This window comes from Solanum dulcamara, chromosome 8 (assembly GCF_947179165.1).
Source record: "Solanum dulcamara chromosome 8, daSolDulc1.2, whole genome shotgun sequence".
NCBI lineage: Eukaryota > Viridiplantae > Streptophyta > Magnoliopsida > Solanales > Solanaceae > Solanum > Solanum dulcamara.
This window is the reverse complement of record NC_077244.1, coordinates 77,785,208-77,804,678: the sequence shown is the minus strand read 5'-3', so window position 1 is coordinate 77,804,678 and position 19,471 is coordinate 77,785,208. Positions and strand designations below refer to the sequence as shown.

The 19,471-nt window shown below is 33.0% G+C and overlaps 3 protein-coding genes across 3 annotated transcripts; 1 reads left to right on the top strand and 2 right to left on the bottom strand.

The window, feature by feature from the left end:
* Positions 1-9: 9 nt before the first annotated feature.
* On the bottom strand, positions 10-3,894 carry LOC129901736 (pentatricopeptide repeat-containing protein At3g02330, mitochondrial). Its single transcript, XM_055976994.1, has one exon. The coding sequence runs from the start codon at positions 3,473-3,475 to the stop codon at positions 791-793; it is 2,685 nt and encodes an 894-aa protein (XP_055832969.1). The 5' UTR covers positions 3,476-3,894; the 3' UTR covers positions 10-790.
* Positions 3,895-5,358: 1,464 nt separating this feature from the next.
* LOC129899617 (60S ribosomal protein L5-like) lies at positions 5,359-9,250 on the bottom strand. Its single transcript, XM_055974629.1, has 9 exons — positions 9,142-9,250; positions 8,157-8,226; positions 7,974-8,065; positions 7,574-7,700; positions 7,400-7,479; positions 7,192-7,308; positions 6,426-6,560; positions 6,096-6,265; positions 5,359-5,731 (listed from the first exon to the last, which is right to left on the bottom strand). The coding sequence occupies exons 1-9, from the start codon at positions 9,142-9,144 to the stop codon at positions 5,620-5,622; spliced, it is 906 nt and encodes a 301-aa protein (XP_055830604.1). The 5' UTR covers positions 9,145-9,250; the 3' UTR covers positions 5,359-5,619.
* Positions 9,251-14,408: 5,158 nt separating this feature from the next.
* On the top strand, positions 14,409-19,325 carry LOC129899615 (cytochrome b561 and DOMON domain-containing protein At3g07570-like). The gene is made up of 5 exons (XM_055974627.1): positions 14,409-14,658; positions 14,784-14,969; positions 15,186-15,402; positions 18,571-18,854; positions 18,946-19,325. The coding sequence occupies exons 1-5, from the start codon at positions 14,452-14,454 to the stop codon at positions 19,174-19,176; spliced, it is 1,125 nt and encodes a 374-aa protein (XP_055830602.1). The 5' UTR covers positions 14,409-14,451; the 3' UTR covers positions 19,177-19,325.
* The last annotated feature ends 146 nt before the right edge of the window (positions 19,326-19,471 follow it).

The following is a 19,471-nucleotide window of genomic DNA, read 5'->3' as shown; positions in this document are numbered from 1 at the left end:
AGTCTTGGAGTAACTGGTAAAGTTGTTGTCATGTGATCAGGAGGTCACGGATTCAAGCCTTGGAAACAGTCTCTGACAGAAATGCAAGGTAAGGTTGCGTACAATAGACCCTTGTGGTCAGGCGCCCTTCTTCGGACCCCGCGCATAGCGGGAGCTTTAGTGCACCGGGCGCCTTTTTTTTTTGTAATGGAGCTCCAGAAAAGTATGGTAAACAACTCCATGTCAAGCATCAAAAAATATCTCTTCATTCAGCCAAATAGTTGCTCCATCCATGTAAAGATTCCCAAGAATTAGGTAATGTAGTTGAAAGCCCAAGACTGCAGTCCCAACCATTTTACAGTTTCTAATTTTCTGTTGATAATCTTTTGAAGCAATTCATTTACGCGGAGAAATCTGGAGGACAACTTTCTCAATCTTTTTGTTTCCTCCTGACCACCTTCTTAATGTATATAGCCGCACAAGCTGATGATGTAGGCGAGTAAATGCATTCAACCAAATCCGTCTTTTAAATCCCATCAAATATGGTCACTGGTCTTTTTCCTCTTACCAGCAGAAGTGCATTTTGTCAAACAGCACAGGGATCTATTGTCACTAAATATACTCGCGTTTATATAATTTGTTAGACTCAAGATATTCATATAAAGTCCAGGAATCAGCCAACACATACAACTTAAAATCTCCCTCGGATATCCCCAAGCTGGCCAAGCTTTTCCTTGGGTCAACGTAAAGCAAAGCTTCTTTCCCTTGCATACCTCCATTACAACCACAAATAGGCTCCAAATGAATTGGTCTAAAAACAAGAAACTCTGCATTCTGGAAATGGGTGTTGATGCTCATCTTCTGTAGCCTCACAGTTGAGCGAAAATTCACCATCCAGTATATGAGAAGCTCGTTTCATTTCACATATCAATGCGTCAAGATTTTCATATATCTCTTTGGATCTTGGATGGGCTTTGTCCCCAACCAGAAACATATGCAGCACAGACTTGATCTCAATCCAGCTACAACCTGGCTCCTTCTTGAGCCCACCATACCTCATCACTTTCCTCATTTCAGCAACTTCCTTCCACATTCCTGCATCAGCATAAATATTTGACAAAAGTATATGAGAAGACGAGTCCTCAGGGTCCAATTGCAAGAGACACTTGGCTGCTTTTTCTGCTACCTCCACATTCCCGTGCATCTTACACATACTAAGCAGAGTTCTCCAAATCACATCATCAGCCTCAAGAGGCATGTCTTGAATAAGCTTCAGTGCATCACTAATTTGTCCCGCCCTCCCTAATATGTCAACCATACATGAGTAATGTTCTAATTGAGGATCTAATCCATAGTTATTCGACATTGAATTGAAGTGTTGCAGTCCTTTCTCAACAAGCCCTATATGTGCACAAGCTCTTAAGACTGCAAGAAAAGTTGCATGATTTGGTCTTACATCCTCAATCTGCATCTTTTCAAAGATCTGCAAAGCTTCTTCACCAAGACCATGTTGTGCATAGCCACAAACTAGAGCATTCCATGTGACAAAATCCTTTTTTGGTGCTTTTTCAAACATCAACCTGGAATCCTGCATGTTTCCACATTTCGAGTACATGTCAACAAGAGTGCTAGTTATAAACACATCTGATTGCAATTCTTGCTTTATAATTTGAGCATGAATTTGCTTTCCGAGCCCAACAGTAGCTACATTTGCACAGGTATCAAGAACTGTTGCAAAGGTAAAGTTATCAGGTTTTATTCCCTCTTCCAGCATTTTAGAGAAGAATTTCTGAGCTTTCTCACTTTGTTCACGCAATGAGAAGCCCGATATGATTGCATTCCAAGAAACGATTGTTTGTTCCTCCATTCTCTCATGAAGCTTCTCTGCCTCTTCTACCTTTTCACATTTACAGTACATATCTATTACAGCACTCCCGATGAAGCACTCCAACCCCATCCCTGATTTTATGATTCTATTGTGAATCACCAGGCCAGTGTTAAAATCTTGACGAGCTGCACAGGCCTTTAAAACACTACCATAAGTGAATTCATCCGGTTCCATCCCTGACTTAAGCATCCGAAAAAATAGTATCAAGGTTTCATCCTCATGTCCATTCTGCTCGTAAGCTGCAATTATTGCATTCCAAGACACTGCATCTCTTATTTCCATTTCGTCAAACAAACGTAGAGCTTCTTGTGGTGCTTCACATTTGCCGTACATGTCCATAATAGCATTTGCAACACAAACATTGGACAAAAAAGGGGTCTTATGAGCTAGCCCATGTAGCTGCATTCCCTCTAAATGCCCTTTGAATACTGCACATGCACTAAATGCACCAGATAGGCTTATTTCATCAAACCCAAGATAAGCCTTAAGCAAAAGCCGGAATAGTATCACAGCTTCATATCCTTGATCACCTCGAGCAAACCCAACAATCAACGCATTATAGGATTGCAAATTATGATTTGGCAACAAGCTGAATACCTTCCTAGCATCAGACAAACTGTTACATTTGGCATACATGTCCAAAGTGGCAGTTGCTACAATGACATCAGATCCAAAATCAGTTTTCAATGCATGACCGTGCAATTGAGAACCCAATCTTAAGTCTGATAACCCGGCACAAGACCTGAGGACACTAGCATAAGTAGATTGACTCACCCCTACTCCTTCTTTTTGCATATTCTTGAAGAGGTGTAGTCCATCAGCAAACTTGTTATTTTGAACGCAACCTGCAATCAGAGCGCTCCAAGAAACCCAGTTCTTCTCAGGCATCTCATTGAAGAAACATATTGACTCATCCAATCTCTTGCATTTCGAATACATATCCACCATTGCACTCCCCGTCACCACATCAGTAGCAAGACCTAACTTGACGACTAACCCATGCACCTGCACCCCTAACCAAGAATCTTCAATACCCGAACAAGCTTTCAAAACAACGGCAAAAGTTGTTCTGTCAAAAGCAATACCATCTCTTCCCATTTCCAGAAAAGTTTGAATTGATTTCCCATAATTACCATTTTGCATATACCCCGAAATCAAAGAATTCCAAGAAATTGCATCTCTTTCAAGCATCAAATCAAACATTAATTGTGCCTTGTCCAATTCACTAACCATGGAATACCCAAAAATCATGGCGTTCCAAGAAACTGTATCTCTAAGAGGCATTTTATCAAACACTTTACCAGCATAACCCAAGTTGGAACATTTTATGTACATCTGAATCAAACAATTAGTGACGAAAACAGTGGGTTGAAACCCAGAAATTATCATCCGAGCATGGGCTTGCCTGCCTGGCTCCTGGATGCAATTTTTTGCACATTCTTGGTATATATGGGAAAAAGTTTTCCTGTAATTTGGGTGCATTTGGTTTGCTGCTGCTGCTGCAAGTGTTGTAAATCCAAGGCAATGTTCCATCCATTTATATCCAATTGATGATGGAACAGCAAGAAATCGAGTCGCCAAGTGTTGGCGAAGGAGGAGACAAGCCATCAACTTTTGAAATCATGCTTTGGCAGGTGTTCCAGCCTCATACAACAAGGAGTATGTTAAAATCATTGCCTAATCACGGAAAGTCTCATTTTAGCTAACAACTAAAGTTAAGTTGGTGTGGAACAGTGTTGTGGCATAATTATGGCATAACAAATTTTAAAGGGATGAAAAATACACTATAATCACAAATAAAATATGATGAAATAGAGATTTTATTGATGTATATGTATGAGTATAATTTGTTCATTCCTTCATTCTTTCTTCTCTGAATTTTCTCATTTGAGGGTTGCAGCATATTTGTTGGATATAAGGTGATTTGGACTTCATTGTGATGTATTTGATTGCTATAATCTCTTTATGAATATTTCAAGAGTTATAGATTTCAGAACGCCTTTTCAAAAAATATATTATCTTTTATATAAACATGGGCTAGAGTTTATGTTGTAGAGTAACTTTAAAATCGAGTTTATGTCGTAGAGTCTTGTAAAATTTCGATGTCTAGACGTCTTTCCGGGGTTTGGACTTTGCAGTTCCATCGAGGAGAAGCCTTAATTAGTGCATTCATCACTTTTATTTCTAATCAAAAGACTAAGAAATCGCCCTCTAAAATTCCAACAAATCTTTGATTGAATCAGACTGAACCACATATTTCTTGGAGTACTTGTCACATTTCCACTTCTTATCCCATGTTTAGGCAGAAATACTCCGGAATTCTGTTTGGACGGTGGTTTCGCATGGTTTCATAATGTATGACATTGTATCATAATTGATAAAGTTACGAAAATACTCTTAATTATTATAAATATTAATAATAATTGAAGAGAAAAATTCAATTTGAAATTCCTAGAAGCTTTAATTGAAGAGATAACGATCACAATTGAAGAGAGAATTTCAATTTGAAATTCCTAGAAGCTTCAAAAATTGTTGCGGAAGAGAATGAATAATATGATGGTGAAAGAAGTAGATATATTAGAGTAACGTTTAATAAAGAATAAAGGATAAATTAGAATTATTTAAAATTCAATAAGGGTATAATTGGAAAAAAAATAAGGAAACAATGGGATACCACCAAATTGGTGATTTTAAAAAGTGAGGATTTTCATGGTTACAAAACCACGAAACAAAACCATATCATACCATGTAATTAAAGAAACAATAAAAAAAAACGTGTTTTTCATACTAACCATACTATACCATACCACAGAAAACCACCATCCAAACAAGTTGTTAAGGATCATGGTGAACACAAGTGGGTTCAAGGCAAACGTTTACTCTCTTCTTCACCTCTTTGCTTGATCTCTGCCTCAGTTTCCACCGCAACCTCTTCTGTGAAGCTGCAACTTTTGGTTTCTTTGGAATCCTTTACTGCAAATTTCCCAAAAAAAGCTCTTGTCGCCAACAAAGCTTTAAGTTATAATGCAAAAACCTCTCATTGGGTTATTTGCCAATAGTCAATCTGTGATGAAGACAAGAAAAGAAGAGAACTCATGGGTCTGGGATGGGGTGATTTAACATAGTGAATTGAGAAACTTAATTGGAGATCGGTTATTGTTGCTAAACTCACCTATATACTCAAACTATTTTTGATAGTCTAGAGATATATTTGACCAATTTCCATGGTTAATATTTGGCATTTGGATCAGGAATCATACTGCTGTAAACTACAACTCCAAGAGTAACGGTAGTATCCACAAGAAAAGGCTAAAATACAACAGATTAAAAGACATACGAGTTGTATTCTCTTAAGCATAACAAAATTAATTTGAGAAAAATTAGGCAAAATACCCAAAAGTACTGGTAGAAGAAGGCACACAAATAAACAAGATAATTAGACAACATCCAACACAAATATCCAGCAGCTAGAAATAATGAGTGACAAGATATTGCTGAGAAATGAATCCAACTCATTGCCTATGCAATAATAAGTTAGCAAGGTTACCTTGCAACTGACATCATTGATCCACATGCAACATTCCATGCCAGATTTATAAGGCTGAGCGAGTATATAAATATCTAGTACATTCTCAAACTGGTAAATTATCGTTCTACAGAGCATGCAAAACTGAGATCTCAACAAAGAAGCAAAAACAGGGTATAACAAAAACATAAGCAACAATAATATTTCAGGATTCTTGCACTGCCGTTTACTCGTCATCATCATCATCGTCATCATTTCCAGCAGCTGAATTCAAAGCATTCAGTCTCTCAATCAACTTAGCCTTCCTTTCCTCATATGTTAGCTTCTTCAGATTATACCTGCAGAAGTATCAAAAATGAATATGCAAAAAAGGAAACATAGACAGGAAAAGAGAACATAATTTTCCAATAACCTTCAACAATTATAGGGTGGGTCACATTAAAACAGACATTATTAGTATGCATATTAATTGCTGCAGGCAGAAGACATGTTACAGTTTTTCCTACATGACATTCTAGAAATGAATAATCCAGACGAGCATCAAATGCATATTTCATATTCAATGACATGGGAGAATTGAAAATCCACCACCCAACCCATTCAGTAAAATGCTTGAGTACTTCAATACATCCCAACACAAGCTTGAAATAAATTGTTAATAAAAATGAGAACGAGTTAATCAATCTAAAGACAAGTTTAAACCTCTTGTGCTGTTTAGGAGGCTGCTTCTCAGATTTCTTCGGGCTTGGATCAGCACGTATGGCAGCATGAACCTTCTTGTACAACTCCTCAAGCTCATCAGCCTCAAGACCCTTTTTGATGTACTCACTGAAGTGTGTCTGATATTTCTCTGGTTCATCTTCAATCAGAGTCTGCAGAAAGAAGGAAGAGGTTTAGCATAATACGCATTGGGGTGTACCTAGATGAAGAAAGAACATAGAAGATCAACATCATAATACTCTATTATGAATTTCCATGGACTTGATGATTATAGTAAACTATAAAAGGTTTCCATACAACCATTCTGTTTACCTTCATATATGTAGCAACGTGGCCACCATATATGTACTTGCGGTGAACATCAGCATCAAGTTGCTTGGAATCCTTGCTGAATCCAGCAAACCTCTTCTCACTGTGAGGAATATCAAGTCCACCATCCAACGCACCCTGAAACCAACCAGCAAAGAATTGGATTTAATTTTAAAACATATGGAAGGCCATATGGCACAAATTATCAAATTGTAAATATGAACAGTAACAGGGCATGGGAAAAAAACATCTCAGATCTCAAAAGATAAAAGAAAAGGTGTTGGACAGCAGAGCAAACTCAAGTTAACTTAGAAATGTCCACATTATAGAAGTCAGAAGGCACACCAGACTGGAAGACTCTTTGATCCCCTTGAACAATTGCAATCAGGGTCTCATAACACCATATTTTTCGAGGTGTAATCAAGTGGTACTAATATTCATTAAAAAGTTCATAAATGCCATCAAAGAATCTGTTTATATCTTTTATCCTGAGACAATATTATTCCCTCCATTCTATTGATATGGCAATCTTTCCTCGTTTGTTCATTCCAAAAAAAGGGGCACCTTTTGATATTTGGGATCTCTTTAACCTAAATTTCTCATTTTACCCTCAATGGCATGATCTCATAGGAGAGACGAGGCCTTTCACATACCAAAAGATATTAAAGGTACTTTTCATATGCAATGTATCATTTGCGCGAGAGTCAAAAATATTTGTTTCTGACATATAAAATGAAATGCAGCACAAATACCAAAAGCAGGATTATACCTTGAGAGCACCAAAAACACGATTTCCTGTAGTAGTCCTTAAAAGGCCAACATCCAACAGAGCTCGGAAAGGCCTCCTGCTTTCAGCAGGTTCAACAGAGTAATCCTCACCATTGACCTGTAAAGATTTGAAAAATAAGCTAGCAAATAAAAGTTACTACTACAGACAGGACAAACCACCCATAACAATAGAATACATTTGCAATTACCTCGAGGTTCCCTTCATACTCCTCATCCATTTCAAGCTTTTTCAGAACTCTCCGAGCCAAAAGAAGTCCAGTGCAGTAGGCTAAATTTGAATGTAAATGAGTTAACAGTTCAATAACAACTACAGAACTTCAAGTGAGATAACCAAACAACTAGAATAGCTTGTGTGAAAGTACCAGCAGCATAATTCGTCAGTCCAACTTTGAGTCCATAACGAGGCAGCTCGTTAGCATAAGCAGAAGCAAGAATCATATCACCAGCAATACTAGCAGACACAATTTGTGCAATTATGTCCTTGTTAGTCTAGAAAAAATGTTAAGGAAGCAGAGTGAAGAACCAGCGCAGCTATTGTGCCCATAACACTTCAGTACTGCAGATCGACCAGACCCACAACATAGATTCCTGATGATCCTAATCGCCACTGTCAACCATGTGACACAAATTCACTATGACAATTTCATGAACCAACTATGTAATATTAAATGGGTAATACATATCAAATCAATAAACAAAATCCCAAGAGGAAATCATCCCATATACGTAATATTTTAAAGTAAATCAAAAGTTTTAGGATACAAATCGGACAACCAAACGATATTTTGGAGTGTTGTACTTATTTTTGTCCTGATTGATCAAACGATTCCTGGCTCTATAGTCTGTTTTCCCCTCTGCAAGATGGTAAAAATTTGAAAACAATCAGATAGTGCATTGCCTAGGTTGAAAACAAAACAAAAGGAATTAAAAGAATATAAGCTATACCTCTCCTTCTCTTGAATTTAACCTGGAATCGCTTAAAATAAGCCCTTGTCTTCTGGACTTTGATGAAGGCCTGCAACATAATTTATTAACAGCATCAGGCAGACGAGCATGCATCAGAACATTCAGTTGTGCTGGTACATTTACATTAGGTACGGCTTTTCCTAATAATATTTTAGTTTGTGTACGATTTATTTGTTGGTAGAAAATGTAGAAAATTTCTAGTATAATAGAATCCCTAGTTGGTTTTGTAGGGCAAAAAATTGAGTGAAGTGTGAGTTGAGATAGAATGCAGAAAGTATGATAATTCATCCACAATCTCAACAAGTTTTGAATTAAGGTACATTTGATGTTTTTATCAACCTGTCTACTTACTCTAGGTAATACAGTTGAAACAGCAAGAGATCATTAAAGATTCAGCTTTATAAGTTCTCATTGAAACCGCTAAGATTATTGCTATGTTCTCAAATAAACCAAGTAAAGTGAAAAAAAAAGAGATTTGCACATTATCTAAAGACTACATTTCAATATCATTGCACATATGGCCCAATCCTTACATATTAAACAAGATCCTTAGAGATTTGTGTACAAGTGTAGACATATTTCATAAGAGCGAAATTTGGTAAATCTCTAGATATTCGAACTGAACATAGATAAACCGGAGCCCAAATAGAGAGGAACAGTTTCTTTTTAGAACTTATGAAGCAGAATAGATAACTCAATGTAGTTATAAACAACAAACACAAACAGAGACTTATAATCCTCCAAAGAAAATCAAACACTGACACAAAATCTCTCTTAGAAACAGGAAAAAAGTTTCAGCGATGACGAAAAATACAGATCGTTGTCCTAAAACGAAAATGTAGTATTCTATGCTCTTTCTCTTCCACGTATCGACTACTAAAACAACTAAGCATTGGAAAGTGTACAACAAAAACACAAAATGCAGCACGGAATCTATGAAGAAGCTCGAATTTGAGAATCTCACCATTTTTTCTTCTAGATTAGCCTCCGCCGCCGGCCGTGAGGGGGAAGTGGGGAGGGGAGTAGAAGAAACTAATGTGAGAAAAGAAACAGCTGCTGCGGAGCTAAGTTTTATAATTCACTAAAACCCTAGATGGCCGATGCTTTTCTTTTGACGTTTTTGCCCATTTGACATTTTGACTATTATGCTCCTTGGAATTTTTTTGGATACTTTGGTCATACAAATTGAGTTTTTAGCCAAAACATCCTTAAATTATATCCAAACTTAAATTACATCCTTAAAATATATTTTTTGACAGAAAATATCCTCCAAATGTTTAAAAGTTAACAATTTTAATTCTTCAGTTAGACATTGCCAAAAAATTAAGGGATCCTACAAAGACATGTGCAATTCATGTGAACAAAAAGCTTTTCTGCATAATTTGTTACCTTCTATAAAAAGCTCCTGAAAAAAAAGAATAATAAAAATCGTGGACACCATTGCTCGCTGAAACAAAAAATGTTAGAAAAGTGTGAGGATACATGATCTACTCTTCTTCTCTTTTACCAACTGAAAAAAGTTGGAGCTTAATTATCTTCACCTTTTTAAAAGTCAAATTGTAGTTAGATCAATAATTTTTTGGTGCAATATGATACTAAGGTGATCAAAATTCTATTTATGTCTCGCGTTAGAGTTTTTAATCAAAATTCTGATTATGTCTCACATTTGAGTTTATTCTCCATTATTAGAAGTGAAATTCTCCTACAAACACCGCTTAAGCAGATTCAGTTGAGGAGAAACATATTTCAACTGGTACTTTTTTAATATTAAATCACATAAAAAAAATGAAAAAAAACTGTGAATTAAAAGATTTTACATAATGTCAAACTCAATTGTCCAAAAAGTTTACGATAATATTTTTGGCGTATTTTAGAATAATAAATACAAATAGGTGACTTGATTTTTGTAGGATCTGTTAGTTTTCTGAAAAATTCTAGCAAAAAGATGAAAATTGATAAATTTTAAATACTTGGAGGATGTTTTTTCTGCTAAGAATAATATTTTAAGGATGTAATCTAAGTATGGAGTATAGTTTAAGGATGATTTTGGCCAAAATTTCCATAAAAATTACTCTATTCACTTTTTTCGGATTAATTTCTCATTTTAACTAAATATTAATAAACGTTTGGATATAAAAGTTATTCAAAAACAAATCAAGTTAAAAATTATATTTAAAAATCAAAATTGTATTTGAATATGAACATAAATTGAAGTCGATTTTGATTTTCTTGTGATGAAAAGAGGCTTAAGGAATAGTTACATTAGCAATTGGAATAGTTCATTAGAAATTTAACCTTCAACTGGAATAGTTATTTATTATATTTTGGACTTTGTTGGAATAATGTTAGGAATTTGCTGATTTTACCATGTGAATTGTAGTACATGTAGGAATTTACTTATTGACTTTTGAGCCGAGGATTTTCGGAAATAGCATCTTTATTTTCATGAGATAGTGATAAGATCTGCGTACATCCTATCTTTTTCGGACCAACTTGTGAATTTCACTGGATATATTATTATTGTTGTTGTAGGAATTTATTTATTTTTTGTAAATAATCTCCTTCACATATGTTAAATAGGAAAAATTGGACATCATCCGTCTATTGATTGTCTGTTTTTTGTTTTATTTTTTTTCTTTATCAAAGTTCGATGTCATAAATTTATCAAAAAAGTTTCCTCCATGAAGATTGTGGCCTCTTATCTTCTGGACACATTTTGTAGCATTTATCAAATTGTAGTTAGTCTGATAATATATTATCAAGAAGCTATGTGTAGACAGGTAATAGGATATTCTTGTTCAAACTGCTTTTTAACTATGCTTATGTTACATGTAAGTATGATTGAGTTGGTATGTGGTATTCCACAATGGAGGTCACAAATCAATTTTCTTTGTTAAAGTAGACTTTATTAAGTTTATCATATTAGATTTGTATAGTTCGGTTTATATCTTTTATATAATTTGTGAGCTATTAAATAAGAGTGAATTTACTCAGTGTGAATCCGAAGAATGACGACTTCAAATTTTTCCAGAGAATCAAAAAAAACTATATTTATATTTAATTAGGGAACGTGACTAGAACAAATTTTGGAATATTTATTGCTCAATATTCAATCAATAACGAAAAATTGGTCCTTTAATAATAATTTAAAAGCATTGCATATGATATATCTATTACATTTTTAATTTAAATACCGATATAAAAAAGGGGTTATTGTACAGTCCTTTTTTGAATGATTCACTCGCATAATGTCTGTCTATGAAATATTCTTTAAAAGACCATTGATATGTCTACACTTTTTATTCGAGCATATTTTTTTTCTAATATTGATAATTATATTTGACTTTTGAGATCTCCGTGAGTTGTCAATTTTCTTACTAACAATTTGTAAAAGGGAGATTTGCAACTAACAAAGGATTTAATTATAGTATATGTTAGTAAGATTTTTTTATATCTATTGATGTTAACGTGCTGATTTTTCAAGTTACTAATTTTATTTTTTACAAAAAGTTACTTGTAATTTCTATCTCATCAAAAAGGAGCATAGTATAATTCGGAATTGTTTTTATGTTATAATAATAAGAGTTTAACTAATATCCACATATGGTGTAAAGATTTTTTACACGATCAAGCAACTAAATGGGCAATTATCAGTAGTTTTTAAGTTTTTTTTTTTTTTTTACATTTAAATTACAGATAAGGAAAATAACTTTTTCTGATCAAAATATAGAAATAGAGAAATTTTATGGTTATTCTATAATTGTTGATTTTCAGAGTAAAAAAACTCTTTAAAATAATTACTCCACCACAAAAAAATTATCAGCAACGTTTCTTTATAATGAGGCCAACAAATTCTTCCATCACACTTTTAAAATTAATTGCCGAAAGTTTAATAAGATTTCTAGATAGTCATTAAAATTGCATCCAAACATCTAGGGCAAGTTTTTATCAAGATTGCATCATACAATGAGACTATAATTTTATTATTTAAATGATCATAAGAAACATTTTTTCCTGATAGTCAATAAATTTGTATCAAAAAATCCAAGAGAAATTTACAACAATACGAACGATCAATTCTCATTTCAAACAAGTTCATTCGTGAAAATAGGTGCCAATTTGCAAAGATTAATGGACTTAGAAGATGAACGCGAAAGATTTATGGCAAGAGAGAGGGGGATTAGGGACGAAGTATTTAAGAAATTAAAAATTAAAAAAGAAAGAGATAAGCTAAAAAATAGTTGGTAACTCATTAGTAAAAGATATTTTCCCATTAAGTTACTTGCTTGTGTAAAGAAATTGTCTACATCGTTTGTGGATATAAGTTAAACTCTAATAATAATATACTCAATAAAATTTTACAAATACAATTTGAATATAATAAAATATACATAGACCTTTACCTTCAAAGACAGAGAGAGTATTTTTATATTATCCCATCTAAAGAAATTGATTAATTTGTTACTTTTAGTTTGGTTAGTACTTAGTCGGTTAGTCCTTTATAGATTGTCATGTATTCACAATTGCGATTTCATTTAAAAATTGAAATGCCTAAATGTGAAGGAAGATTAGTTGTGACCTACCACAATATAGTAATCTTTACAACAATATACCTAATGAACCCATTTTTGTTTAATACTAATACTTCAAGACATCATGTTAGTCAATCAATGAACTAAATTTCAAATCTAAGTTAGTTGGAGTATATAAATTAATTAGAGGTGTTAAATAAATGAGTTAAATTAAATTTAATTGTGGTAAAAATAGATTAATTCAATAAGTGTGTTATGACTTTAATTTTTTCACAATTTGCTTGGGTCAAATGATGATTCATAATTTAATATGACCCTACTTTGCCCCTTCAAATTAACATAATTTCAAATCTACAAATTTGATTTTGTATATATGGAATTATGTTACATTTTAACATGTCGAGTCACACGATTTGATTTGTTTTGACGAATAATTTGATTGAATTATTTCTTATTTAATCGATTAAACTAAACCAAACCAACAAATAGATCAATAATTCAACCACTCTATATTTCATCACACAGACATCATGTTTGTTAGCTTTACCAATAGTATTATATTACACTTAACTAAAATGAGATGTGACACACAACTTATCTTTCCATGCACATAACCAACTAGGCCACTACTTTCCATTATTAGGGCTGAGTATAAAATATCGAAAATCAAATTACCGAATTGAATCAGCTATTTCAATATTCGGTAGTTCGATAATTCGATACTAAAATATAAAATTCGGTATTTCGATTTCGGTATTCGGAAAATACCAAATACCATTTTTTAAATTATTTTTTTATTAATACAAAAAACTGGAAAAAAAAAGAATTACCAAAAAGAGAAGAGTTTAGTAAGAGGAAACTATCCCATTTTTTAATTTCCCTTACCATTTTCATTTCAACTTTCCCACGTTTACAGCATACTATATGCACACTTTCAAACACGTACATTATGGATAACTGCTAAAATTTAAATTCATGTATATGTAAAAATTATAAATTCTAATTTCAAATTTATGCAATTGGTTAAGAATTCTAATTTCACGCACGATTCACCACATCGGTTATCTACATAAATTGTTTGGTAGTTACATTGAAAACGAAAGATTTCAACTCTTTCATACCTTTGCAGTAGTGCAGTAGAGTTTTTGGATAATTCAAAGAAAAACATATGTATAAAAATTATGTGTGATATATTAGAGATTTTTGTTTTCATTCCTTTTCATCATTTTTATTACATGGTAATATTTTTTTTATTCCGTATCTATTCATAAATTATTTTCTCATTGTTTACGATGTATCATTTCTCCTTCATAGAATGTGGCTTCAGAGCAATTTCGGTTTCGATATTTGGTAAGTTAAAATGCATATATTAACTTAATTATGATGTAGTAATAAAAATGTAAGTTAAGATATGTAAGATATGTATTCTTTAGGTTAATGTAAATATTAAATGCGGATAAATTTTTATTGTACATTAACTATTAAAAAAATATGGTATTACCGAATACCGTACCAAACCGAACTGAAGTTTGATTTATCGATTAACGAATTACCAAATTGAAGTTTGAAAGTCTAATATTTGATATATACTTTAAATTACCGATTACCAAATTCGAACTTTAAAAATACCGAACCAAATATCTAACGCCCAGCCTTACCCATTACAATCATTTTCTTCCACTTATTTGCCACAAAGAAACAGGGCATCTTTGTGCGTGTGAGAGAGAAAAAAATTGAAAAAGATGAAGACATCTTTCAAATTCTCTGCCTCCTCCTTCTTCATCATCTTCCAAATAATATTTATCAGTTCCCAAATTTTGAAAGTAAATTCTCAAAGCAGCAATACAGATTCGTGCAATTCCAATCTCAAACTTAAAGGCGAAATTCTCTTTGATACAACTTCTTTCCATTGTCTTTCAGTATGGGATCAACAAGACTACATTCTCAGAGTACAATTTCCTTATCCAACTGCAGTTTTCATTAATAATATCAGAGAATCGTTAATTTTCGTTCCTAAATTAGGGATTTTGTTAGTAGTGATATTTCACTAACGTTTTGTTTTCTCTGTTTCAAGTATATGAGAACAGATACAAATGTATGGAGTTTTGTTCTCTCAGCACCAAACACAAATGCATATATTGCTATGGGATTTTCAGAAAAGGGACGAATGGTTGGTTCCACTGCAATTGTTGGCTGGGTCTCTGATGACGGAACTGCCACTATGAAGAAGTACTTTCTCGGCGGTCAATCGCCGAATCAGGTTTGTATATAGATCCAATCTCAAGTATAGAGCGATCGGCTGTTAACCTATTTTTTATAACTTGATCATGAGTGAATTCGTTGACGTTGCATCCATGAGATCGGACGGGTTATCATTAACTATGTATATTTTTTCGAAAAGATTAAAATGTATACATATAATAAGATCATATTTATTTTGAATCGACTAAACTGTAGATTTTGAATTTCCGATTAGGTGTTGCCTGATGGAGGAAATCTCCAGCTTGTTAACTTCACATCCTCTGTCGTAGCTGAAAACTCGAGAATCTTTTTGGCATTTCAGTTGAACACTGAAATGCCCAGTAATCGGCTCATCTACTCCGTCGGTCCGTCGGGTATGCTGCCGTCAACCGCCGATTACCGGTTGACGGAACACCAGGATCATACATCCACTTCCTTGAATTACAACACAGGTTAGTGAATGGATGGTGTTCGAATTTTATTATCTGGTTATTGTTTGGACTTAATTTGATTGTCTTATATCAGACACAAATTATTTCATATTTTGATATAACGTAAAATCACACAAATGTTTAAAAAATGCTTTCTCATGGAGTATTTCATTTTTTTTTAAAAGTTAATTTTGTGAAAAAACAAATCAAAAAGGCCCTAGGATAGTTGCACAAAGAGTGTGGCCTAGTGGTCAATAGAACGATTGAGAGTTACGAGGCTTCATGTTCAAATTCCTACAAAGACGAAAAAATATTAGGTGGTTTTTCTCATATGTTTAACATTGGTGGACATAGTAAGGGAAAAATAGCTAAAAGGGATGTTTGAGAGTTGAATAAAGTATAAGGGATTTGTATTTTTTTTCTTTTTTTTGTTATAAATATTTAATTAGAGGTTAATTATTAAGAATTGGGGTTGATTTGAAATATTTATAAATTTAGGGTAAAAAATTAAAATATCAAAACTTATAATAAAAACCCTAAATCTATTCATTTCCTTCATGTTTTGTAAATGATCTGTTCTGTCTCTTCTCTTTTCTTTTTCTTCATTCTCTTTATTTTTTTAAATTCTCTGTTCTCCTTTTCCCTCCTCTCTTCTCTTCTCTTTTCTTTTATCCATTTTTTAAACGCTCTTGTTCCTTTTCCCTTTCATCTTCTTCTTCCTAACTTCTTTGCCTTTTTTCTTCTTCGTTTTTCCCTTTCTTTTCAATCTTTTTGTGTTTTCATCTTCTTCTTCGGATGCTGTCATCCTCATTTTTTTCTTTACTCTGATTTAATTGTGAAAATTATAAAAAATAATTGATGAAAAGAGAAGAGAAGAGAAGAGAAGAGAGGAGAGGAGAGGAGAAGAGAAGAGATGATATGTTGTTTATATAAACAGGAGTTGTTCAAGCAACCAAGAGATGTTGTTTAAACAACCTTAAGTTGTTTAGTTCAAATAACATAAGTTGATTAAACAACCAAAAGTTGTTTAGTTCAAACAACCAGAAGACATTTAAACAACCCTAAGTTGTTTAGTTCAAATAACCAGAAGATATTTTAAATTATCCTAAGTTGTTTAGGTATTTTTTATGATTCTTTAGTTAAAATAATGAGAATATTTTAAATATCATCTACTTGTTCGGAGAAATATTAAAATATTTGCTAATTGTTTTGGAGATCGAGATATGAAAACATTTGTTAGTTGTTTAGACAAATGTTTAAACATCGGCGTTTGGAAGGCTGGTATATATTGAGATTGAAAAAAAAAGATATGGAAGAGGACGAAGATGAATGTGGGAAGCTACTACTGCTCCCGCTGAAAAAATGAGCAGATTTTCTGAAAATTGTTTGTTGCTCTTTTGGCTAAACAACCCTATTATATGTTGGGCCTGTTTGTAAATAGCAAAACTTTGGAATGTATAAAATATTCTTTTTTAAATTAGCATAACCCATTAATACCTAATTATACTAGAGTCGCTTTTACCCAATTTTTAAAACTTGTGTCCTATATCCTCAAATAAATAACTTAAAAGTCTCTTTTAATTAAAATCCCCTAGTAACTTGGTACTTGTTGTTGGTGGGATATGACAAGTATTCCATGAAATTAGTCAAGATACTTGAAAGCCAGCCGGAATACCACGGTCATAAAAAAAAAACTCCTTGTAGGTTGATTAGTGTTACCTGGTATTGCAAGTCTATTTACTATGATGACCATTAAAAGATTTTGGCAAGAAGAATATGATCCTTCAACTTAATAGTTGGGTATCCCTTCAAATTTGAGTCAAGCTTAGTATAAAAAAATTCGTAATTGAGACCTAAATGCATATATCAAATACAAATACTGAGTGAGGGGAAAAAAGGACAAAAATGTAGAAGCTTACCACATTTAGTCATTTACTACGAATTTTGGTAAATAGCCGGCCAATATCTTAAAAAGTAACCATTTTTTATACGGCGATATTGTTGCACTGCCATGCATTTCAAACTAGTGTAAAATCCAAGATATTGTCATGATTTTTGAAATCCAAAAATTGAGTATTTTTCAATAACTTGTGAATTATTGATCATTTTCAACTACAATCCAGGATATGACTATTTTTGAATTCTTATCCCAATAAGAAAAAGTCTTACTAGTAGTGGTGGGGTGGGTTCCACGAACAGCTTCTAATGAAGGCAATCATAATTGGTCTAAAAGAGTAAGAAGTTAGTTGCCCCTCACCAACAAATGCATTATCAATTACTTTATATACTAATAATAACAACAATAATATTTGAATTACCAACAAACATATGTAGTTTTTACGTCTTTGACTTTACCAATGTTGTTTGTTAAGTTTTCTTTAGAAAAAAAAAAAGGCTTCCTAATCTCAATACGTACCATTCAATCAATCGACTATTTCTATAAACCAAAATTAGTTGGCATCTCATGACTAATAAACTAAGAGCCCGTTTGGAACCAACTTATAAACCCTTTTTAGCTTATTGTGATGTTTGTCTAATGCTAACTTTAAGTCATAAAGTTCTTAAAGTCAGTCAAAAATGAAAAGTTAGGACCATTTTCTTTGACCATGGAAATTACTTTTATATCCCTTTATATCATAGACTAAATTCTCAAACTACCATTTTTATTTTTTTAACCCTAAAATTCACATTATTTTCCTCATTTCTTCGACATAAGCACTTTTATCCAAACACTCAACTGCTTATTTATAAAAAATAACTTTCAGCACTTCAAAGTTTTAAAAACATTTCATACATAAAAGTTATTTTTTTTAAGTCCATCTAAACAAGCTCTAAATGTGGAAAGAAGAAAATTTAAGTACTATGGTGTAATAGTAGGTATAACATCTTACTTGAATAATGTCTAGTGCATTTAATAGTTTAAGTTCAAGTTGTTGATTGAACTGGATTCAATAATAGCATGATGCTGAATTTTATTTTAATGGGGGTAGATATAGTCTATGATTTTTCCTATTTTTTAACTATAAAGTAAATTTGTTCCAATCTCTTTATCCTCTTTTACGTTACGAGCTCACGTGAATCCAATAATTTTTGTTAATGTATCAAGAAATATACTAAATATTTAGCTGTGAACTCAACTACTACTATTTTATATCAATTTTGTGTGCTTGTCATGTTGTTGTAAAACAGGTCAAAGTGAAACAAAGACACTATATGCAAACCTGAGGAGAAGTCATGGACTTCTAAATATGTTTGGCTGGGGAATTTTGATGCCAATTGGAATCATGGTAGCTAGATACTTGAGGCAATATGATCCAATCTGGTTTTACTCTCACACAACCATTCAATCATTAGGGTTCATCCTTGGATTCGCGGGTGTTATCAGTGGGCTCGTTCTCAATAGTCGTCTTCAGAACAATGTCAATAGACACAAAGGCCTCGGCATCTTCATTCTTCTTCTCGGTTGCTTGCAGGTTTGTCTCAAGTTGTTTTTGAAGTGACTTAACTTACATCGATGATTTTGATTATTGATATTCATTTTGGCTGTTTTTCTTTATTGGATAGGCTATTTCAATATTGGTGAGACCAGACAAGGAATCAAAAATAAGAAAATATTGGAATTGGTACCATTACATTACAGGGAGAGTATTGATACTTTTGGCAACAATAAATGTTTTCTATGGTATCCATTTAGGGAATGCAGGAAGTTCTTGGAAGGCTGGTTTTTCTATTGTTCTGGTTATTTTATTCATCACTGCTTTAACGCTTGAGATCAGGATGTGGAAAAGAAAATAGAAATCTTTTTTGTTATGTTTCATTCATGTAATATTATTGTTTATTTTTCTTGTTTTTGAAGATTCTCTTTTGTATTTTCTCTAAACACATTACATAAAACCAACAGCCAATTCTTTTAAGAACTTGAGATTTGTTCAATACAATATTTACAATAATAATGCAAATTCATAGTGACTTTACAAAGCTATTAATCCAATCCGGTCTAAGATGAGTAACCTGAGTTCTTCTTCCTATGGTAGAAAGTACATTTTTTCTATGTAGTGTAAGAAACATCAGCAGTCACTAGAACTCGGAG

What these genes read in the sequence shown, in the direction of transcription:
- LOC129901736 (XM_055976994.1), bottom strand. Translation starts at nt 3,475, where the DNA reads ATGGCTTGTCTCCTCCTTCGCCAACACTTGGCGACTCGATTTCTTGCT.
- LOC129899617 (XM_055974629.1), bottom strand. An exon ending in ATCGTTTGGTTGTCCGATTT is followed by an intron (nt 7,701 to 7,973) that starts GTATCCTAAAAC and finishes CATTTTTTCTAG; the next exon opens with ACTAACAAGGACATAATTGC. An exon ending in AGTATGAAGGGAACCTCGAG is followed by an intron (nt 7,309 to 7,399) that starts GTAATTGCAAAT and finishes AAATCTTTACAG; the next exon opens with GTCAATGGTGAGGATTACTC.
- LOC129899615 (XM_055974627.1), top strand. Translation starts at nt 14,452, where the DNA reads ATGAAGACATCTTTCAAATTCTCTGCCTCCTCCTTCTTCATCATCTTC. An exon ending in AACAAGACTACATTCTCAGA is followed by an intron (nt 14,659 to 14,783) that starts GTACAATTTCCT and finishes CTCTGTTTCAAG; the next exon opens with TATATGAGAACAGATACAAA. An exon ending in TTCTTCTCGGTTGCTTGCAG is followed by an intron (nt 18,855 to 18,945) that starts GTTTGTCTCAAG and finishes TTTATTGGATAG; the next exon opens with GCTATTTCAATATTGGTGAG.